At 39.9% G+C, this 25,017-nt stretch overlaps 1 protein-coding gene across 1 annotated transcript in view; it reads left to right on the plus strand.

Annotated features, from left to right (window-relative positions):
- Positions 1-25,017, plus strand: part of TENM2 (teneurin transmembrane protein 2) — a 1,153,031-nt gene that overhangs the window by 740,203 nt on the left and 387,811 nt on the right. The window contains 1 exon segment of the mRNA XM_039247655.1: positions 24,483-24,692. Within this exon segment, the coding sequence (XP_039103586.1) occupies positions 24,483-24,692 (210 nt within the window).

The raw sequence follows: 25,017 nt of genomic DNA on the forward strand, positions 1-25,017 counted from the left end.
CTGAATTTTTCAGACCATTACTCCATTCTTGACTGGGCAGAGATGATATTTACTTTCATTTAAAAGGACTGCACGGAAAATAACTCTAATATCAAAGACCTATTCTTAATCACCCTAATTAATGTCATAGGTCAGTGTATCATGTCCTGCTGTCTAAGAGGAAGATCCAGGCTCAAACATGTTCACACTTCCCACATTACCTTGTGCAGACCACTTTAATATTAAGTTGTTCTGGTCTTAGGTCACAGAGGCTGGAAGCAGCTTGGCCTGTGGAATAAGATGAGAAGTTGCTAGGACCAGACATGAACTGAAGGCATTCAGTCATACCTACAGATAGAGTGTTCTGCAGGCTGCAGAGATGCCCAGTTTGTGATTTCCAACCTAAATTACCAACTTTAAACTTTTCCAAAACACTATCCCCTCATCTCTCATTTCTGTCTTCAGAATAGTTTCCAGAGGCAGGTACATGGTCTTCTATTTTCCCTCTTTCTCTTTGGAAACATAAGCACCAAAAATTCAATGCAATTGTTAGATGGAGACAGGCAGAGGGCCCTTGATAGCTAGCCCTGACAGCTCTTCCCATAGCCATTCCACCTGTTACTTTACACCCACTTGGTGTCATACAGGACCTTTTTCTTTCACCCTCAGCTACTAGCAACATCTAATCTAAAATTGCTCTCAATTTGTCATGGACCCCTCCTTCCCCAGGAAATGTTAACTGCACCTCTTCTGGGTTCACCAGCCACTTTAAGCAGATCCCTTGAATAGCAGTTACCACACTGAAAACAGAGCCACATATTTAGGTTTTCTGTGTCCCTTACCAAAGTGTGAATGCCTTGAGGACATAGGCCAAGGCTAGTTCCAGTAATGTTCCTCCTGTGTAACCCAGCTTCTGCAGGGGGTCAGACCTCCGTGAAGACTGGCTGAATAAAGCCAAATGTCAGTGTTCACTCAAGATAGCACAGCAACTCAGGAAAGGGTCATAACTAGTATCCCTGTGCTCAACTTTTTTCTTCATCTACATGTATCTACAGTGCCTGAGTGGCGAATCATTGATTTAAAAATTCTCCTGAGTCGTAAAAGGAGGGAAAGGGAAATTCTGGCATGTCAGCAGTTGCTTAGATTGCTAGAAAATGTCCACCACCACCACCCCCTCACCCCACCCCACCCCACCCGCTACGTAACCTACATGAGGCCAGAAATCTTTTAAATTGTTGGGAACAGATGAATCCACAGAGAAAAATACTACAAATAACACTGAATATTTAAATGGTATGATATTTTGGGTCTCTTTGATGAACAAATTATTAGCCTGGGGCATGCTTAAGAACCACATTCCCAAGCCTAAGGTTCACCAGGGACTAATTTATTGAGGAGAAAGCCTCTTTAGATTGGCCCTAAGTGGCATCTTTTGTTCCACATAAATGAACTTGATTTCTACCTTTCTACTTCCAGTGGATCACTTTTGTAATTTCTGTTATCTTAAGTACAGTATGGATGTGGTACCAGAAAACTTTGCTTTTGGATTAGCCCACAGAAGTCATCTTATTTTTATCCACACATGGATTTCCTTCTTACCCTCCCTTCTTGGGGCCATCTAATAACTGCTTGAATGCTTCCACCCACAGTGAACTCACTTTCTTGCAAGAAACCTCATTCCAATTGTGCATCAGTCAAATCATTAGAAAATAGGCCCTTTTATTTAGCTGGGTGCTTTTTCTTATCTCCTCTATTCCCTGGTTTCTATTCTCCCCTCTGCAAACAAAATAAATGCCAACTTCCTCCTGCAGGATTGGACTAATTTGTTCATGTGCACACCAGACCCATCCTGCTCATCTCCAGTTCTCTTACCTGAGCATCTTGTTGTTTTTTTTTCTTTCCAAATCTTCTGATTCAAATTTATCCCCAAACATCATCCTCCCAATTTTCTTACAAATTTCTTCCATTTTACTGATGGCCATCCTGAATTGTCACTGCATCTATGAGCATGTTGTGACTATCTTAGAGCAGAACTTGAGGTATGGTTTCCCTTGGACAGAACCTTGACTCCTAATAGTGATTTGTTTGTGTGAAACACATCCATCAGTGTCTCCTCACAAAGCTTCTGATAGGAAACTCCTAAGCCTTTTTTTTATATGTGCTTCTGTGGAATCATATTTTCCTAGCTACTACTGGTGTCGGATTTTTTTCTTTTATCCTAAATACAGAACTTTATATTACTCTCTTAGATTTCAGTTTGGATGATTCAGATGTGTTTGGATCTTCATTCATCCTCTTGTCCAAAATATAAGCTTTTAATTCTAGTCCTATGTTCTTTACAAATATGTTAAGACTATTATTTGTATCCATATTCAGTTTTTCAAAGAACCTCCTGAGAATGTCCAAAAACAGATCCCTGTGGCATATCACTGGGAACATGCAGAGGAATAAATATTGGTGAGTCACAACTGACGATCGAATAGGTCACGAGTGCTGGATAGATCACGAGAGTTGCTTCAAAGTGTTAAATGGTAAACGCATAATAATAGAGCCACCACAGATTTTACCCTTGGATTGAAAATTCAAGGGCTCATAAGGACCAGTTAGGCCATGTGAATGACTGAAATAGGCAGGAAGAGGGAAGGTGAGGCCTGTTTCAAATTGTAGAGTACATATTTTAATCAAAGGCATTAAACTTCAATTAAAAGCAGGAAAAAACCCCCACTATTTTGGTCTTGCCTCGTGTCCCACCCCCCTTCCCCACCATTAGTTTGCAAGGAGTTAATAGTAAGTCTGTAGGGCTGGATTCAGAGATTTGTGTGATGTAGCTGAGGTTTGGCATTAAAAATGCTAAATAATTACAACTCTGAATTTTCTCATGTTCATTCACGAATGTGTGATCTTTTCCACCTAATACTATCACTGTTAGAGTGCATGAATCACTAATTGTTACCCTAATGTCAAGAGATAAATTTCTCCATGGAACCCAGCAGCAAAGAAGCAAAGCCTTGATTCCTATTTATGAAGAAAGAAATGTGTCAGCCTTTGTGTGGAGATTTCCATTTCACAACTTACAAATTATGTTGTTTGGAGTAAGTGAAAGCTTAAGGGTGGAGGGGTGGGTATTGTGATGTTCTGCTGGGGGTAGAGGGCACTGCTGGACAAACCCTTTGGGAGACCCAAGTTTATCTTAGTTTGTCCTATGATTCACGATTCTGAGTCCTGGTATAAAGTTCTTCGTCTTAGATGAGAATATACCCACTAAATGCTTGTGTGTACAGTTACTGATTTTAAAAGTTACAAACAATAGTGTATATGTATCCAGATTTGTCCTAGTCACCAATGATATTAAGCAAGGGTTTTATACTGCCAAATACTACAGAAACATTTGACAAGGTGAGAAAACCTGTTATCTGTTTCCTATCTAGATGTTTTATCATCAATTTGGTTTAAGGTATAAAACATTCTTACTGCAAGTCTTCTGAATTTGGCCTTGGATAGAATATCAGAGCTCAAGGGTAAACTTTTGACTATAATGAATAAAACAGTTCTGGGGATTTGAGCTTTGTAGTGGACATTTCTGTTTCTGTGGGAAGCAGCAGCAGAAAAAAAAAGTCTTATGGTCAAGACTTGATTGTGTCTTTTTGCTGGAGATGGGGAGATTCCTGCAGCTCACTTATCTGGGAGGGAGAGGAGTTGGAAAAGAAAGAAACAAAAGTGCCATTTTGCTCCCTCCGCTCTTCATTTCTTTCATGAAAGAAACAGTGGAGTGGAAGCCAAAGAATTACCAACTCTTTTAGAAATGTCTCTGTTAGGGGCACCTGGGTGTCTCGGTTAAGCGTCCGACTTCAGCTCAGGTCATGATCTCACGGTTTGTGGGTTCGAGCCCCACGTCGGGCTCTGTGCTGACAGCTCAGAGCCTGGGGCCTGCTTCAGATTCTGTGTCTCCCTCTCTCTCTGACCCTCCCCTGCTCACACTGTCTCTCTCTCTCTCTCTCTCTCTCAGAAATGAATAAAAACATTTAAAAAAAAATTAAAGAAATGTCTCTGTCAGAGTTATGTCACTTGATAATTTAATTGACATTATGATTTTTTAATAGGAAAGGTACTAATGTTAGCTGTTTATTGCCTAATACTAATTGCCTGTGCTACACACAGAGTTTTGCCCATTTCATAATTCTCATCCCCCCATTACTGTATCTCAGACATCTTTACTGGAGAACCAGTAGCCACAGATGCTTGAAATAATGTTGAAATTGTTTTAGCAAAACTACTTTTTTTTTTTCTTTTTTGAGAGAAAGCAGGGGAGAGGGACAGAGAGAGAGCAGAGAAGGAGAGAGAATCTTAATCAGGCTCCGTTCTCAGTGCAGAGTCCAACTCCGGGTTTAATCCCACTGCCCTGGGGTCATGACTTGAGCCAAAGTTAAGAGTCCGATGCTCAACTGACTGAAACGCCCAGGCACCCCTTTGAGAAAAACTCCCCATAAAGGTATTGGGAAATATATACATCTGTGTTGAAAATGTAGTTAGTTGATGTGCTTATCAACTTTTGCAGGGTTTTGCAAGTTTAAACCACTCAAGTCAAAGGCAGAACTAATAAGAGCACAGTTGAACTTAATATATTATGTCAAGATTTACAGTTACAAATTATTGTTTTTCAGCTATGAAGATATCATTAAGCATATGCCAAGCAATCAGCACATGACTGTAATAGGTTCATGAAGGAAAGGCTTTTTCTAATCATATTCAGTGGTGTTTTTCCCAAGACAGCAACAGCTTTTATAAAATGATGGTTATATCTCCTCATTATAGAATCTAATCTCCCCAGAAGACATTCAGCAGCTGCAAAACACTAGCATCTTTTAGTTGTAAATTGTTTTTTATTATTTATCCCTATTTAACTAAAGAAGAAATGGCCATCAGATAATTTAACAAGACGAAAATTTAGCGGTTTTAACATTTGACAGCACCCAATTGTTAGCCCATGCATTGATCTCTTTACATCTGGGCTTAATGGTAATTGGTGTTTCTTTGCTTTTGTGCCTCTACTGTATAAGCAGAGTATGAGTCTGATTAGAAAGCGAATGTGCATGATCGGCTCTTTTACATTTCTCGTTAGCATGGAGTTCCAAGTTATGTGTTCTCCTCATAGCATTTAGGAAATTGCAGAATTAGAAAAAAGGAGAACATGTGCCCTGCCTGTAAGTCACATTTTCATCACAGGTGTCATCATGAACTGGATTTGTTACCCACGGAGTGATACAGGAAAGTCGGAAGATGGAAAGCTCTGTTTGAGTGATGGGCATTATGATTTACTGGTGCGCTTCCCGTTGCAAATGATGCTCCACAGTGGGAGCGCTTTGGGAAGCGATCATGCTCTGTTTGAGGCTGTTCTGTGGAATTTAAAAATAAAATGGCACTAATGAGTTTTCGCATCACTCCATTGGTAGAACTCTCAGGGGACAACCAACCAATTTAAATAAATAAGGTTCCATAACCCTATGGGAGATTACAGGGCTCAGACATTCATTTTAATCGTGGCTCCATTTGAGAAGAGGAAATTTCACTCATAACATACTTTTAGGTCGACGATTCCAGCGTGATTTTGTGGCGATGTTTCCTTTGTTGCTGTTTTAAGGAAAATGTTTGCCTTCCTTTGCAGGATTTAGCATATTTTCCTGGAAAGGTTTGAAGCAGTTTCTCCACCATTAATGCTGCATGGCAGTCTAGAATAGTGGGTCACTCAGAACCAATTAAGCAACTGTTTCAAGAGACTGTCACAATTTGCTTTTTGCTTATTCTCTGCACACTGAAGTTGTATATTTGTGGCCAACCTCTATCCAAACTCTAGACTTTCAACTTTATAGACAGAAATTCATCTTCTCGTTTTACAATAAAAGGAGTCAACCACAGTAAAATTCAAATAAGACTTAAAAAAAAAACCCAACTTACAGAGCTTTTCGTGAATAGCCACTTCCCTATCATGATAACTAGAAACTTCGTACCATTGTGAATATACAATTTTGCTTACTCAATAATTGTACCCTTAATGCTGTTTACCATTTCATTTGTATTATTTATATATCAACCAAAGGGTATGAGCACTAAAAAATAATTTCACATCACCTATCTTCCATTTCTTTTTATTTTAAAAGCCCTGAAGATAGAGTTCTCCTATAAATAATAATAAAAAGATGCTATATTAATATTTCAGCAAAGATCCCCATCTACTCACACACGTACAAATACATATTCTCTAATATATACACACACCCCTCCCTACAAATTAACTGTGCCTGAGGCTTGCAAGAAAATCAGGTCAAGCTAAAGGAGAAACCGGAGAACAGGACCAAAATTAATTTACTACTCTGTACCACATGTGAATATGAGTTTGCAGGGGAAAATGGCTTATCTTCTGGACCATTCCTATCCCTGTATATGTTGAGAAATTTTAGCTCTGAGTATGTATAGCATTACTTTACCCAAACAAAGATGAGAGCTCAATTTTCTCAGCTTAGATTTTATTAGATTTCCTTAAGTCAAATAAAAGATGGGTGTCTGCTTTGTCAGTTCTTCTTTGTTCAAGAATCTTTTTTACCTCCTTCTTCCTAGGGGATATTTTTTGGTAAAGTTATAAATAAAATCATGATTTTCTTATCTATTTGGAAGGGTTTTCTAGGCAATAATTAGCATCACTTTAGAGCATTTATCTTATACTGTCATCTTATACTATGTGCTAAAGCCAGTGCATAGCCTGAATATGGTAGGGCTCATGCCTCTGTAGCCATGCTTATTCAGGCTCCAAACTGAGTTATTATTGACTACTCTTGCTGTCACACCCACATTAATGTATCCGTAAAACATATTAGCTTGACCTTCAAAATGTGTCCAGCTTCTGATCTTTGTCACTACCACTACCTCTCCAGTCCAGGCCCCAATAATCTTTGGTCTGGATTATTGAAATCACCTTCTAATGGGTCTCCCTGCCTTTGCCTTCTTCCTTTTCCTTTGTTAGGGCTTTTGTCAACATAGCAGCTAAAGTGATTTTGCTAAACTAAACATTAGATAAGTCACTTCTCTCCAAGATCTCTCTAGGAGCCTTCCATCTCACTCAGAGTGGAAGCCAAAGACCTCACAGTGGCCTAGAAGGTCTCCCTCCTCTCCATCTCTCATTGCAGTGCAGTTTCCCTGACCTGCTTGGTATCCCTGTAATGCATCAGCCATGTTGTCTGCTCGCAGCCTGTGTTCATGCTACTCCTTCTGTCTGGACTGTGCTTCCCCCAAGATACCAGCATGTCTCCCTCTCTCACTTCCTTTGGATCCCTGTTCAAATGTTGCCTTACTTGGAAGGTCTTTCCTTATGACTTACATAAAGTAGCATCCACCCTCATGAACCCCACGGTGCCACCCCCATTCTCCTTACCTTTCTCTGTTTTCCCTAAAGCCCATATACACATGCATACTTAAATGTATGTGTTTGGATATGTCTTTAAATACGTGTATCTGTTGTTACTTTTGCTATTTTTTATTGGTTTTTCTCTCTCCCCACCAGAATATAAGCCCCAGAAAATTCTGGTTTTCACTTCATAGTCAGTACCTGACATGTATTAGACTCTCCAAGAATATATGTTTAATAAATAGAAAGAAGGGAACGAAAAAGTGTTCAAGAGGCTTTTTCATGATGGCTTGTCTGGGAATGCTGATGAGATTTCCCCATTAGTCCTTTTATTTTCCATGAAATAACCTATTTCAACTTCTCTTGTCCTGGAAGGAAACTATTTTAGTTTAAGTGCACATATGCCAACTCTTTGCTTAAACAGCATAACTAATTTACCACAATCTTAGAAAAAAAATACGTCAGAAGAGGGATCCCACCATCTCACTTTTTCCGTGGACATTGAGTAGTCACCCCATCCTACACCCATTGCCAAGTGAGCAGAGCAAACGCACCCTTACCTCCCAGGTGAACATTAATTACTGTTTGCACCATGCTTTGAGATACACAGATGAAAGCAGTCATAAAAGCAAAAAGTGTTATTACATTGAAAATGGTTATAGGCTTTCATTTAGTTCTGGAAACTGATCAAGCAGGAATGTTGAAACACGAGACGAAGGTTGGCCAAATATTACACTTGTTATAATTAATTTGAGCTTAAGCTTCAACACAGTGACATGTTTCCTTTAAATAAAGTTTAGTTCTCTAAGGATGCTTGAATCTATATGGGTCTCACTTTTCAGCTGGGAGCTAAAATTTTTCAGATATGCAGAAGGCAGGAAGACAAATGTGTTTATGACTTCTGGTAAGGCAGGAAGATTCTCTGGGCAAACTGCTTACTTTTGAGACATCATCAAAATGATCCTGTCTCTGTTACTCCTAGGGACAGTGGCAAGAATACTTCTAGAACTATAGGGATTTATAACTGGAGCTTAATTTAAAGGGCCTGTAATCATACCTCTCACTGAATACTAAAACATTCTCTCTGGATTTGCTGACAAGAGCTGCTCAGGAATACTTGCATAATCTCGGCGATGGAAAGCTTTTTATCTATAAGGATGCCAATTCTGATGTTACTCAGTAACTGTTGTTAGAAAGCTCTTTGCATGCTTATCCATTTTTGTCAACATATATTTGTTAAACACTTTCTATGAGCAAGTACTTTGTTAGGTTCTCTGGGAGACAGAAAGATTACAAACAATAACACTAATAGCACAGATTCAGCAGTCACCTGAAGCAGCATCATAGCCTGAAAGAGAGCCTGAATTGTAGCTATTCAATAAGCATGTGTTGAATGAGTAAAAGAGTAGATGACCCTCTAGAAAGAATGATAAAGCATATGCTTAAGGAGCCATAATACTACGCAGATGTTAGATAAGGAGAGGCATAGATAAATGTAGTAGATATTGAACTGAATCTGCCACTTTTAACTTTTATTATTTCTGGAACTGACACCTCAGACAATTTATAAAAGTCCATTTCTTCTTCTATGGGTCATGACTGAATTATATGAGAATTGTTACAAAAAAATTTTCTACCCCCTTTCAAGGCTCTACACCTACAGGGCCTATAGCCTATTAAATGATATCTTACATAAACATCAGTCTAAATTTCTTCCCTTGGGTAAATCCAGTTTCTCAATAAGATTTTTGAGATGATGTAAACCTGAGATGGAATGGATCAGCCAATCCAGATGTGATCACATGAGCATAGACTAGAGTGGGACTCATTTTCTTATGCTTCTCATCCTATCTCATACTGCACAAACTGTCTGGTCATGAGACTCTTCTTTTCTGGGACACATGTTTACACACTGAGAAAACTTAGTGTTCTAAAGAACATAGTTTGGAAAATAAGAGTGTAACATTATATGTTTGGCTTTATTTGGGAGTGGTAACTGTTTTATACATCTTTGATTCGAAGCCTCACGCTGGTCAGAATGGCTAAAATGAACAAATTGGGAGACTCTAGATGCTGGCGAGGATTTTGAGAAACGGGCACCCTCCTACACTGTTGGTGGGAATGTAAGCTGGTGCAGCCCCTCTGGAAAACAGTATGGAGGTTCCTTAAAAAATTAACAGTAGAACTCCCCTGTGACCCAGCAGTACCACTGCTAGGACTTTACCCAAGGGATACAGGACTGCTGATGCACAGGGGCACATGTACCCCAATATTCATAGCAGCTCTCTCAACAATAGCCAAAACATGGAAAGAACCTAAGTGTCCATCAACTGATGAATGAATCAAGACGATGTGGTATATTTATGCAATGCAATACTACATGGCAATGAGAAAGAATGAAATCTGGCCATGTGTAGCAACATGGATGGACCTTGAGGGTGTTATGCTGAGTGAAATAAGTCAGGCAGAGGACAGACACCATATGTTTGCACATATAAGTGGATTAGGAGGAACTTAATGGAGGACCATGAGGGAGAAGAAGGGGAAAAATAGTTGGGGAGAGGGAGGGAGGCAAACCATGAGAGAGTCTTGAATGCTGAGAACAAACTGATGGCAGATGGGGTGGGGGGGAGGGGAAGAGGAGTGATGGGCATGGGGGAGGGCATTTGTTGGGATGAGCACTGGGTGCTATATGTAAACCAACTTGACAATAAACTATTTAAAAAATAAAAATAAAATTAAGATCTGTTTAAAAAACAGTATAGGATTATAGCCCATAAATAAGATTTGTTGTGAAACCAGATTTTCTTCATCCTAACTTGAACTTTGGGCTTTCTATTTGTCTTTCAATTTGAACATTATGGAGAAATTTGGTGATCAGAGTCTTGGACTCAGGTTACTCATTCAATATGTGGGGTGGGAAAAGCTACTTTCTCTACCTGAGTCATAATTTTGTCATCAGTACAATGAAATGGTTGGTCCAGATATTATCTGAGGTTCCTTCTATAGCTAGCATTCAATGGTCATTAGCCAAAACTTGCTTTGACTTTCTAGATTATTCTATGAATTATACTAATCTCAGGAAACAAAGAGCAAGAGTTAGTGAAATAGCTCTTCTAAATAGAAGCATAGCAAAAGACATTAGCAGCAAGTTAACCCTAACCCCAGCTTCTAAGACTAACTGACATTGCAGAATTACGTATTTGTGAAACTAGCCACAATTGTCTTTGTCTTTCTTCTGTACCATCTGGCCAGTTTTCATAAGAAAAGTCTGAGGATTTTTGCATATGTTAATTTCAATCACATCACTTTCACCATGCTGGGGTTCGCTGGTTGCCGGCACCTGTTTGATCCTGTCCCAAATTGCATTGCATCACCTAACATGCAAGCTCTTCACTTACTCACTTACCTTAAGTCTTTCAACATTTCAGCCCTGGTCGGTGATGGTTTCTTTCCTGGCAACTGTGATTATTTGAAAATAGTGTCAAAACAAATAATTTCCTTCTTTTACCTCCTGACAATCACTCAGTGGTTATGCCTTTTCCAGAAACTCTGCCCTTGTCTCTTTTTATTGACTCTCTTCTTTTCTTTCTTCCCCATAGATTCCCTCACCTAACTGCAATTCCCCCCCAGGAAGTTGGATATACATTTCTTAGGGTTGGGGGAAAAGAAACAAGTTCCTAGCGCACGGTGATGTTTCAGAACCATGGAGAGTGATTCTGGATGGAGACTCCTGATAATCCGTTTTAGTCAGATCTTGCCTGTGGTTTCCAGTTCTCATTTGGAATCCCACAGGTGGTGGAGATGACAAAACTCTACAAAGAGGCTTTGCAGTAAGAACCGTTCTCTCCAGAGCTTAGGAGCCAAACCTTACACCATCACATACAAAGAACAGATTGAATCTCAGCCCTGCTGCTGTCCTAATGTCAGCCTGCTTGGCATTTACCTTCCTCCCCCAGGCTGACCTCTGAAGTTGGGGGCAGACTCTGGGGGCATTGTTCTGACTGTGCAAACGCTAAAGCCATTGTGTCGGCATGGGAGAGCTACCGGTTCCTTTCCAGCCCAACACTGTAATTTTATCAACCCTGGCTCAGAGAAACCTATATTTATAATGCTAATTAGGAGGGCACACATTTAATTTGAGTGGAAGACTGTATCTCACTGAGCCTGATAGCACAGGGCTCAAGCGACAACAGTCAGAGGCAAAGCAGGCCTTTCTCCCTTCTCCAAGTATTTGAAACAGGGCTTACTCTTGCCAAACAATTTCTCTGTTGGATTAAAAAGAGAGAGGGAGGGAGAGTGCTGAATATGCTGGAGCTCAGAAAACTTTGCGTTTATCTCCCGCCTGCATAATATATTTCTCTGTGCACTGAGAAAACATGCCTCTTATGTTATCTAATTGTTTCCTGACACATTTAGCAACATTTCACACTCTTTAAAGTGACATTAACATTGCTGACAGTGGAGGTGCTTTCATTAGATGGGCTTTGAATTGTAGCCAGGATGCACTGCAGGTCTTCAAACAGGCTTGTAAAAGGCGAGAAAAGCATTATTTATGAAAATAGAGACTTTGCCAACAGGGCCCTGTGGGTGTGTGTTAATTTTGCTGACTCTAGTCAATTTAAGAATGGGTATGTGTATGCATGTGCACACGTGCACACACAAAACAACTTCCATGAACTGAACTAATACACCTTTGTCATCTAACTGGCCACTAGGCTCTTAGGCATCATGAAAACCCTCAGAAACATCTCTCTTTCCACATCTTTCCAACCATACCATAGCACTGTGCTATTTCAGACCCAGATGTGTCACTGTGCACCTAGTCCTGAGGCTATGTAGCTGAGAGGCTGGTCTATTTGGTAGGCATGATTATCATGCCCCGGTGGTAGAGTTAATTCTTTTTTCCCTTAATGCTTCCTCTTGCCCCTCTAAGGCCGGGGTACCAGTGGGTGGACACCTTTAAGGAGGTATTCAGAAGAAATTAAGGTTGTCAGTGAGAAGGGAATACCTTCCATACAGAGGGAAAGATGTGAAACTAGATGATCACATTTCTTAAAAGTACTAGAGGTTTTATTGTGATAGTGCAGTAACATTGCATATATTAACTGAGACCTGGTAAGGGTAAGAAGTTTGCTCTAAGTCATACCACTAGATAGCGTCTAGTAGCCACAATAAGGGTCCCTGGTCTCCTAAATCCCATACTCCAACTATACAGCTAATGGGGATTTTTTAGGTACAAGGCAATGACTTTCAAATGATGTTCCAAGAAAGAATGAGCTAATATATAGGACATCCACGGCCTAAAAGACTAGACCTACTACCAGTCTAGTTTACGTGTTCCATTCCCATTTCAAAGCATATATATACATATATGTGCCTTTTTTCAGCCTTTCTGTTGGTTATGGGTGGTTAGATCCTAATATATCTCATCTTTAGCAACTTATCAAGGACCAATCAATGAGAAATAGATAGGGTAATGTGAGTGTAGGCAGCAGAGAGATGAAATAGTCCAGCATCTGCTGCCTAGAGCCCATGTTTTATCTTCATTGTCTCTAAGGCACATAGCAAAACATAGACTTAAGGTTGAGAACCATTTGCTATCTGCAGACAAAGCCTTTGAAAAAGAAAGCTTCCAATAATGAAAAAGAAAATAATTACCATTTTCAGAGCACTTCACCATTTGCAATGTACTTCCATATGTATTATTATTTAATTTTCAAAATGTCCTTGAGGGAGACTAGAAGAACTACCTCATACCCTTCTAATAGATGATGGTAATACCTACCATTTACTTCAAAACATTTATATAATGTCTTAATATTTACACTATTCTGTGACATATATTTTATACACATTCTGCTTATCAAACACTGGAGCTTAGAGAAGTTAAGTGACTTATCTGAAGTTACCCAGAGTTGGTAACTAGACTCTGCCAAGATTTGAACTTTATTCTGGTTCCATTGCCAACCATATTGTCATCAGTGATTGGTACTTCATCATGACAAAGGTTAATTAAATTCCATTGTCATTTCCTGTACAGTGTGCTATGACCTCTAGATCCAGAATGCCTGGACTCAAATTCTTCCTCCCAACCAAACTGTCCCTTACCATCTTTAAAGTGAAATTAATATTACCTATCCCTAAGGGTTGCTAGAAGATTAAATATAATAATATATGTAAAGGAATTGAAAGTAATGCCTAGCACACAAAGAGTTGAATGACTATTAGTGATTAGATATTATTTCCATATACCACGAACCCAGAAACTGAACCTACAAGTAAGCTAGATTTCACCTGTCATGGGGGAGGTTTTTCAAGGCCCCTTGAAAATTAAGTTTTAGCAGGAACATGCAGTTTCTTTAAATCTTTCTCCAGCAGTTTTCTCCCCAACTAAGCTCTTTTGAGAGTGTAACATAGGTTCATCCAACATACCTTCTGCATGTTATTCAGCTCACAGACAACTCCATAACTTAGGTAGTGTTGGGTCAGAGTTCCCCAAAAGTTCCTAGGGTGGGAAACTTTTATTGTTAGTGTGGAATCACATCTTCCACAGTGTTAAGTTTCTAAGCTCAGTAACTGATCCAAAAAACATGATCATGCCACCACCCTGGAGAATTCTCTAGAAAGGTGCCACCTTGGAGACTGACATATTGTCTCTTAATAAATCTTAACACTTTTTTTTCTCCAGGCTTGTCACAGACCTCTAGGTATTTATTTGAGCATCAACCAAAGTAATAAACTAATATTCTAGCTACTTGTTTGAAAGTAGAAAACATATGCTTAAAATCAGAATCCCTTCTATCCAATAAAGTACTTACACATGGAGAGGCACCTAATACCCAAGACCAACAATCACAGCAGCTAGCAGTAAAGTCAATACTGTATACATATGATATACATTTAATAAATATTTGTGGAGTGAACTGTTGTAATCAACCAATCACACTGTTATTTTATTGCATACAAGCTCTAGTCTAGGTGATGTATTATAAGGGTGTATAATCCACAGTCCCTCCCCAGTTACTCACAGTCTCATGAACAAGCCAGACATTTAGACAGATAGGCTAGCATATCACAAGTACAGTTGACCCTTCAACAACATGGATTTGAACAGTGCAGTTCCACTTATGTGCAGATGGTTTTCAGGAAATACAGTTCAATAATGTAAATGTACTTTCTCTTATGATTTTCTTAACATTTCCTTTTCTCTAGCTTCCTTTATTGTAAGAATACAGTCTATAATAGGTATAAATACAAAGTATGTGTAAATTGACTATGCTATTGATGAGGCTTCTGGCCAACAGTGGGCTATTAATTTTTACAAGTAGTTAAGTCAAATGTTACATGTAGATTTTTCACCGCATGGGTTATCCACACACCTAACCCCCACATTATTTAAGGGTCAATTATACATCAATAGAAGTTTGTGCTGGATACTTCTGAGCAGGGTGATAAAAAAGATTATACTTGAGTCTTTAAGGAGTTGTTCAGAAGGAAGTTGAAACTGCCAGTGAGAAGGGAATACCTACTGTGCACTGAGAGGGATTGGAGGAGAGAAAGATAGGCATTCAGTAGTATAGTAGTTTTGATGTGGTTAGAGTATAGGGAATGGGAAGATCTGGCAAAGGATTATTACCATGCAAGAGTTGCAGCCTTATCTTGTAAGCTATGACTACTCCTGGGAGAATTGAAAGAAGCATGATGTGAACAAATTTGTACAATCAGAAATATGTTGGCTCTCGTATAGAGGGCAGAAACGTAGTAGTGGGGGATACTAATAACTGGAAAGCTAGAGTCATAATCTAGAATATACTGTCCAATGTGGCCACTGGCCATATATGGCTATGGCTATATAAACTTAAATTCATTAGAAACTCACTTCTTCAGTTGAACTAGCTACATTACAAGGGGTCAATAGCCACATGTGTTAAACATTGTAGACATAGAACATACCCCTCATCACAGAAAGTTCGACTGGACAGCGCTGATCTAGACATCTACATATCACCAAAATAACAATGCCATTTCATCTTAAAGGAGCTGGGCACATGTGTCACATGACTGAGATTTCTGTTCAGAAGGTATTTGAGGATTCTGTCACCGCAGGTAAAGTGGATTTGTGTCCTCAAAAGGTGAAGCGTCACAGAATCACTGTGTTTCACCAGGTGTTATGAATATGAAAGGGCTGGCATTAGAAAAGTATAGAAATCATATTAGTTCAAAAATAAAATCTACCTTCCATCTATAGCCTGATCTATATTTGACACTTTCCAAAGTGCAGTGCTTCTAGGAAGATGTGACATATAAACATACAAGTTGTTAGATGTAGTAACAACACCCAAATGCATAAAGCCCCAAACTGTGAAGACCGTTCATGCCTCATGAAAGAGGCCCTGTCACTGGGGCAAGTCCAACAGCCTGCCACTTTTCCAATAAATTATGTATAATAGCTTGTGGGAAATCAGGGTAGTTTTATCAGGGCCATCTAAAAACACTTTGTTTCCAAGAAATGCTTAGCTGGGCTTTAGTGAATTCACTGAAGTGTGAGTGAGGAGGGCAGTTAGGTCTTCTGTAAAAATAAAAACACTAAATAAGGTGTTATGGAACAAGTTAGGCTGATATCACCTCATTGAGAAAACATGAGGGGTTATCATGAAAATTTCTCAGGTGAGGTTCAATAAGCTACAACTGAGTTGGAACATTCTCCCCTGAATCTCTTACCTCTATGAAGACAGCCCAACTCTCATGACAAACAGGTCTCCTAGCTCAAGAGAAAGGCATGCTGTAATTTCCCTCAGCGACAACTCAGACTCAGCTTGAGGAAATTCTCCAGCTTTCTAACGTAAATGTCTCAATGGCACTGTAAGTTTATTCGCTTGAACTTTTCTTGTGGGGGTGGGGAGTGATCTGATTCTGGATGAATCAAATATTTCGCTTCTAATATTTGTCCAATTCTTATCATTTGAAAAAAGGAGCTTAAATATTGACCATGTAACATGAAGCATAGTAATCTAAAGCCATCACTCCTGCTGACCCAGGGTTTCTCAACCTCAGAACTGCTGACATTTAAGCCTGGAAATTCTTTGTTGTGGAAGACTAGTCTCTGCATTGTAAGATATTTAGCAATATCTCTGGTCTCTACCCACTATAGGCCAGGAACATCCTCCCCCCACCTCAACAAATTGTGACAACCAAAATATCTCTCGACATTGCCAAATGTCCCTTGGGGAGCAAAATTGTCCCTTGTTAAGAATGACGGCTCCAACCTAACATTAGCACTAAATATAAGCAGGCTGCTGCAGGGAATATATAAAATTTGATACCAGTATAAAATATAAATGTATATATGTCTGTATTTTAATTTAAAATGCTATATTCATTGTGGTCATTGCATTCTACAATTATAATCAACACTACTATCTCTGTTCTTTTTTAAAAATTAAAAATATAGATAAGAAATTGAATGCCTCTCACCCCACCCCAAGGTCAGTGTGCTGTATTTAAGGCCCAGCACCAGAAGGTAATCTGAGTTTCTCTCCAATGCTGAGGACAAACAACTGCTACTGTGCATGCTTGATGGGTAACAGGTAGACAGCTACCTGCCGATATCCCTCCTCTTCTCTTTAGTATCCACAATATTCTTATAAATCTAGATACTTTCCACCATAAGTGGTTTCTCTGGGACCCCACATGTTTGATTTCTTGTGATTTAAAAGGGAGTGAGTCAGCTTACAGAACATGAAATTCTTATAATACTGGAGACAGAAAATCTGGGATCTATTTTCAGTTTTACTAAATAACTTTGTGACATTGGCCGAGTCATTTTCTCACTTGGACTTGATGATAAGTTTTAGGCAGGATGTGTTTGGTTCTAAGTGACAGAAATCAACTCAAGCTGGCTTAAAGAACAAAACAACAAAAAATGAAGGTAGAGTAGAGAATAAATTAGTTCATATATTGAAAAGTTTGGTGGCAATGTTGATTCAGGCACGGCTGATTTCAGGTACTCTAAGATGCAATCAGGAATGCCTGTCCCTTCTTAGCACATCTCTGCCTGTTGACTTCATTCTCAGGCAGCCTCCCACCTTGAGTGGTAAGATGGCTCTTCCAGCCTCGGCATCTCCCAGAGCCTCCCTACGTATGCGCACATAGCAGTTGTTTCTGAACAAAATGTAAACAATAAGCTGCAAGTTCATTAGCTCCCTTTAGGCCCTTGTACCTACCATGTGTCAAACACAATTCTAGAGACCTTATATATATTCTCTCCAGTCTTCACAACAATGTGTGAAGTCAGTGTTCTTATCATCAGGCCCAGAGAAGTGAAGTAAGTCGCTCAGACTCACACAGAAAGTAGCAGAACTCAGTCACCTTGGCTCCAAAGTCTGTGCCTCTCTCTTCCTCGCTTGGGCGTTGGAGGGCAGAAGCAATGAACAGGCCAAGAAGTTAGAAATGGGTCACATAGTACACAGAAATACTTCATGTATGAAGGCAGAAACAAATGTTTGCAAAAGATCGCATCCAGTGGAGTATAAGGTTTCATTTGCGTCATGGTGGAAATTGAGAATAGAATAAATTGTCAACTCCAGGCTTAGGAATAACTCATTGTAGCTGTGGCAATTCATACACCTGAGTGGCCATCTTGCTTCTGACCCTAAAGTGTATCTCTAGACAGTGTTGTAATAATTATGGAAGGAGCATAAATAAAATCTGTGAGCCTGATACTTAGTGCATAATATAGGCTGAGCAGATGTGTGGTGACTTCAGCCACGTCCCTTCAACTGGAGGAAGGGAGTGCAGCTAAATTTTCAGGGTATCTTGTTTGTGCCTTTTGTGACAGTCACCATGCCCCAGTGCATCACTGGAGCCCATCATACCTTGAAGAATGTCCCACCACACAGCCTTCTGCAAACCTCATGTGCAGAACTAGGCAGAACTCCAAAACTCGATGCATTTCTGAAAAATGTTCTTATGGAACTTGAAAGCAAGTAGGCCCATATTTCTAAAAAATTGATTAATTACAACCAAAAGGAAGGCTATGTCTCAGATACTGAAATTATTTCTATTTACACAAATAGGTACCTCTCTCTTTAACCCCATCAAAAATAAGGGCTTCACAAACCTCAAACATTTGGGGAGGAAAACAGTAAGTCAAATATCTGAATAAGCAGAAAATACTAGGAAATGTCACTAGGATAGTTGTTTGAATTATCTAACCAACTGTTTAGTCTATGTTAACACAGTTATTTTGCAATACTCAACTTTAACTCAAAAGCTATGTTTTTATTAAAATCTTGGATTTCTGGAGCCAGGGAGGATTTCCAGTTTCTGGTTTGTGAATTGCTTTCTCTCCTCACAAATCATTTGATAGGAGTGGTCACTGTGAAGCCTTGATTCTGCCTGTGGTTAATTACCTCCCCTAGGATGACCTCATTGGTACATTCCAAAAGGGTACTGATGAGTTTAGGGTTCACATCCCATTCATTTGTAAGCAATTATTCTTGTCTGCTGCAGAAAGAGTAGAATGAACCATTCAAGGCTTGAGTTTTGGAATCAGATTGCCTTGATTAAAATCCAGCCATCTCTGCTGCTTGCTACCAGAACAATGATAGGAAAGTTAGCCCATCCCAGCCTGTGGTTTCGTTTTTTGTTTTTTTCTTTTTTTTTAATCTGTAAATGGGGTGATAAAGTACTTTGTTCATAGAAAAGTTGTGAGTGTTGAAAAGAAAGATACATATATAATCTCTGCTCAGTTCTTAGCACAAAGCAAGATCTCATTTTTTAAGTGGTAATATAGCCATTGAAATTATTATTTTGGGTTTGCTTGTTTATGGTATTGGGTTTTGTTTTTTATTATTTTTTGTTTCTTTTTTTGTCTTTTTTACTGTCTCCTGATCAGTCTCTCTGTTCCACCAAAGATTCTGACACCTATCACTACATAGATCAATTATGCATTGTCTACAGAGAACATTTTAATATCTTCTTGCCATTAATCTCCTGAATGACAAAGAAACCAGTTGTTTTAAGTGAATTTTGGGAATTTATCTGCAACATGGTCCCTACCATAAATTAGTGAATGTATTAACATTTGGGCAGAGCAGCGATTTCACAGATAATATTTACTGCTTTGGGAATGGAGAGGAGATTTTAGCCCTTTCTTGGAGAACTAAAGTTGGATCCAAATCAGGTTAAGGAGGGAAAAGGATGCTGTAATTGAGATGATGGGAATTAGAGCAATGTTCCTTCAAACACAGATGGTGCAGGATGAAGTATGGCTGAAGCTGTTGGTGAATGAAGGACTGGGTCATGGTTGGCAAATAAGCTCTTAGCACCTTCTGCCTTTACTCCTGGTCCATGATTTTTCTAATTGATCATGGAGCTGTTTCCCACTGAATGCAGGGCACCCCAGAATCCTTCTCAAAGCAGCATTCCAAAACTACTAATCTATCCTAGTTAGCAAGGAAACTGCTTTGTCCAGCTCTAGGTCTTTTAATTTCATGAGCTGAAACTATCTCAAAATCTTACTCATTTGGAAAAAGATAAATTAGTAAAATCTAAATTAGTCTCCATTTTAAAGGTTGTGGGGAACCCAATCACACAGATAATTAGTTAGACTTTGATTTACATGGGGATCTTGGAAAAGGCACACACATACACACCCACACATACACAAGACCATATGAGTTTAATGAATGACATATTGCTGCCTTTGCATGTTTCCTCTTGCTGTTTTAACAGATTAATTAAACCCAGTTTCCCTCTATTTGCTGGGGATGCTCTACACATTCAAAATGAAACTTAAGAAATAGTTTGGGGGTCAGAGAGCTTCTGTAGTTCAGAAAGTAGGAACCAGGTAAGTACATACCCCCTGGTTACATGCCCATCCCACACAAGGTATTTTAGTAAGAAATCATGGTCTATAAAGTGAGCCTGTATAAGTTCCAACTTTTCCCCCTGTACTTTGGAACCTGTTTGTGTCTGTACAGATGGTCTCTGTCAGTTGGAATAGTCGGGGGAAAAATGTAGCATAAGTGAACAAAATTAGCAAATGACATAGCAAACAGAGAACAGCATACAATTTGAATGGGGGCAGATCTAGGGACTGAGAAATTTCCCAAGTAATGGTAGGTACCGTCAAGCAGCTTAAGGAGTTACCAAAGTATGGATTTAAAGGAGGCAGGGAAATAACAGGAATCAGACAGTTCCATGATGTGTATTTCATAACCCCAGCACTTTCATTGTGGTATGACTGCTCTTCCATTGTCTGTATTTGTTTAAATTAAAAAGCAGTTCTGTCTGTACTATATGAATGAAATGAATTCATGCTGAACAACATTTCAAAAAGTTCATGTAAAGAGTGATTTCACAGCAACTATCATATCAGGAGCCTGGAAAATTGCACTTGAACTTCAGTTCCACCTCAGTCACTCAAAGGAATTTAAAAATTGGCTTCCAGCCATTCTTGTTCTTCAACATACATTTCCAGATATGCCTCAATAATACAAACATTAAAGCCTATTGATTGTTAGTTAAAATCTGTTCTTACCAGAGCCTCACTTCTAAGTGGACATCAACACTGACTTAACAGTGCCCTGGTCAGGACACCTCCACATTCAGGAGCCTTGAAGAAGGCACAGGGTAACACTGCTGTGAAGGAACCACTTTGAACTTCATAACAAAATTACAAGAAAAGCTTTGAACTCTGCCAGATGATAGCTGCTATAAATAACCATTTATTCAAAGAAACATTTCTTACTTGAAATCTTGAGAGTGCCTTGGGACTAGGAGATGGGAAACAGGAAACATGAGCTGTAAATCAACCCTCCTCCCTCCTTGTAGGTCATCATCATCATCTTCTTTTCTCCTTCTCCATCATCATGCTGTTAGGAAAAACATGATACAGAGTGATTAGATGGTGGATTTGGGAACACACAAACCTGAGTTGGACTCCTGGTTCCTGTCCCTTGCTAACTATGCAGTTTTGCTGCTTTGTGTCTCAGTTTCCTCACTTACAAAATGGGGATTATAATAATTCTAACCTCATAGGATTATTTTGAGAAATATATGAGATGCTATATTTAAAGTGGCTGACACAGTGAGTGGCAGATAGTCATTGTACAAAAACATTGGCAGTTAAAATACTACTAATGATAGTTAGTAGTGGGAGAAGTATGGGAGAAGTATTGATTGAATGTTAGTCCCAGTTCTAATGAAACTCTGATGTGTTCATGCTAGCTTTGCTAGAGACTCTGGTAAGAACATCATGCCTTACAGGGCTTCCAAATTGTTACATATAAATTGATTTTTTCAAATCAAACTCCACTTATCCATTGTTCCATTTCAAGGATGATGATTTGTTAATTGTGTTACTAGACAGGAGCCCCTAACATTTGAGCTATAAGAGTCTCTTATTCCCTGTTTCTTTCTGCAAATACCACCTCTCAAAAAGGGTAACAGGTTAGTGGCTTGGTGGCTACGTGCTACTGTTTGTCATGTTTCTTCTCCCCAGAGGTCCATTTCTTCTTGTTTCAAAGATTGTTGGGGCGCCAGGGGGGCTCAGTCAGTTAAGCGTCCAACTTCGGCTCAGGGGGTGTACTCACAGTTCATGGGTTTGAGCCCCACATCAGGCTCTGTGCTGACAGCTAGATCAGAGCCTAGAGCCTGCTTCAGATTCTGTGTCTCCCTCTCTCTCTGACCCTCCTCTGCTCGTGCGCTCGCATGCTCGCTCGCTTGCTCTCTCTCTCTCTCTCTCTCTCACTCTCTCTCTCGGAAATAAATAAAACATAAAAAAAAAATTAAAGGTTGTTCAGGCATCAACTTTCCCAGGAATTCTTTTTACACTTTCCACCCTGACATCTCCCCAGCCAGGCTGGACCAAGTGTCCCTTTCCTTCACCTCCACAACACCATGTCATTACATGCCTCCTCTTTATCATGTGGTACCGAATTGATGTACTTACCTGTCTGCCTTCCCCACTAGGCTGTGACCTCTCTGAGGGTAAGAATGATGTCTTATTTTTTATGTTTATTTCTTTATTGTGAGTGAGAGAGAGAGAGAGCATGTTTGCACAAGCAGACAAGCAGAGGATGGGCAGAGAGAGGGAAAGAGAGAGAATCCTAAGTAGGCTCCTCACTGTCAGCATAGAGCCCTATGGAGGTCTTGATCTCATGAATTGTGAGATCATGACATGAGCCAAAATCAAGAATTGGACACCTAACTGACTGAGCTACCCAGGCGCTCCTGTCTTATTTTTATATTCTCAATATTGAATATACATAAGAGTCACATAAATTTTACTGAACCAAACTGGTCTATCAATAAAATTTAAAGCCCTAAGGAATAGATCAAGAAATACAATTGTAAATGTGGAAACAAAAAATGGCATCCATTTGAGGTGCTGAAAACATATTCACATATGTAGTACAGCTAAAAGCAGGAAAACACATTTCTTCTGACTCAGACACTTCTTGCCTGAGTTGAAATCTAACCTGATTTCTTGGGTTTGCTTTCTCAGCACCCTACCCTTCTTTCCACACCTCCAGCTCTAGCGTATATCCTGTGGGCTGCTAGTCTTGGCTAATTTTTTTTTGAGCTTCCTAAATGAGCAAACCATCATGCAAACAATTGCAAGGACCCCAACATGTAAGGGTGAATCAGGTGAAAGTACACACAACAATTATCTTCACTCAGCAATTTGGCTGCCAGGAGCTCCCTGCCATGTGAAAGAGAGGTTGCAGCAGGCTTCTGTGTGGTAGGAGAAATTTTTGACCCTCCAGAAGCTCCAAGTTACTGCCCACCACCTGGAGGGCTGGCTGTTATTCCTCCTGCCTGGAGTAGGCCATGCTTTGTAGGAATTCCCCCATGGTATGCAGAACAAAACAGTGGTGGTGGAGGAGAGAGTGGGGGCATTGTCCAATTCTTTAGGATGCAAATGTGTGGCCCTTTCTACCACTACCCTGAAACAATTTGGTTGCTCATTCATTCCGCAGGTACTATTCCTTAGAAAATTATTGAGGGTACAGGGGTGAATAATGTAGGGAGATGTCCACCTTCAGATAGTAACAAGGGCTATGAAAAAATTTAAACAGGCTAAGAGGATAAAGTGCATGGGTGAGCGACTTTCAAGAAGGCAAACAGGAAAAGTTTCAGGAGAAGGAGCAGGCTTGTGAATATCAGTGAGGTGGCAGGTGGGAAGAATATTCCACACAGGGGAACAAGAAATGTAAAGGCTCAGAAAACAGAATGATATCGCATGCTCAAGTAACAGAAGTAAAAATGGCCACATTGGCTGGAGAATAAGGGGTCAAGTAGAGGCCACTATAACAGGTAAGGTGGAAGGAGCAGCTTGTGCTAGAGGAGACAAAATATGTAGGTCATCACAAGGAGTTTTGTTTTCTTTCAACATGTAGTGGAAAGCCATTGAAGGGTTCCAAGCAGGAGAGTGATGAGACCTGATTTCTGTCTTGAAAATACTACTCTGGGGTCACCTGGGTGGCTCAGTCAGTTGGGCATCTGACTTCGGCTCAGATCATGATCTCACGATTTGTGAGTTCGAGCCACGCATCAGGCTCTCTGCTGTCAGCACAGAGCCCACTTGAGATCCAATGTCCCCTTCTATCTCTCTCCATCCTTCACTCATGCTCGCTCTCTCACTCTCTCTCTCAAAAATAAATATATTATTCTGGCATCTGTAGAGAAGAGATGTGTACAGTAGGGAGTAGATGGATGTATGGGGGTATGGCAAGAGAGGAAGCAGGGAAACCAGTAAAGAAGACAGTCCATTGAGAGATTATAGGGAATTATAGTAGGGCTATAACAGGGAAGATAGAAAGAAGTGGATGTTTTCCTGACTGATTGCATTTCGGCCCTATAGATGGATATTTTCACTCATGCCCATTTTGTGAAATATGTAGCTACCTACAGAATGAATTTGGACACTTGGAGAAACATCAAACCACTCAAAAAAATATATTTGGAGAGTTTCTTTCTTTCTTTCCTTTCTTTCCCTTCTTGATATTTATATTGTGAGGTGGTTTCAATGTAACTTTCTCTGGATGCTCTCATGACACTCATTGCTGACCTTTGACCCCTCTGTCCTCTTTCCCAGGTCGTCCCATCCCACCTACATCCTCGTCTAGCCTCCTCCCATCTGCTCAGCTGCCTAGCTCCCATAATCCTCCACCAGTTAGCTGCCAGATGCCATTGCTAGACAGCAACACCTCCCATCAAATCATGGACACCAACCCTGATGAGGAGTTCTCCCCCAATTCATACCTGCTCAGAGCATGCTCAGGGCCCCAGCAAGCCTCCAGCAGTGGTAAGGAAACTGTGGTGTCTGAATGTGCAGTGTTGTCTGTGTGATATTCTCATGTCTCTGACAAAATGACAACTCTGACTCAAGGGCTGGGAAAGGTGATGTGGGCAGCGTCAGGTGAAATATGCTTGTCGCTTTGTGGCATTGCAGTTCCAGGATACATTTATTGAAGGTCGCAGTTACTGAAGAGGTTTTGCTTATCTTATCAGGGCTTGGGCCTCCTTCAGTGAGAGGAATTTGCCCACTGCTGCACATGAGAGCACTCAGGTCTCAAAGGTGAAGTGCAGAGAGACAATGGAATATTGAATTTTGTATTACTACCATTCTG

Source organism: Hyaena hyaena, unplaced genomic scaffold (genome assembly GCF_003009895.1).
Source record: "Hyaena hyaena isolate Hyena2069 unplaced genomic scaffold, ASM300989v1 scaffold_300, whole genome shotgun sequence".
Classification (NCBI taxonomy): Eukaryota; Metazoa; Chordata; class Mammalia; order Carnivora; family Hyaenidae; genus Hyaena; species Hyaena hyaena.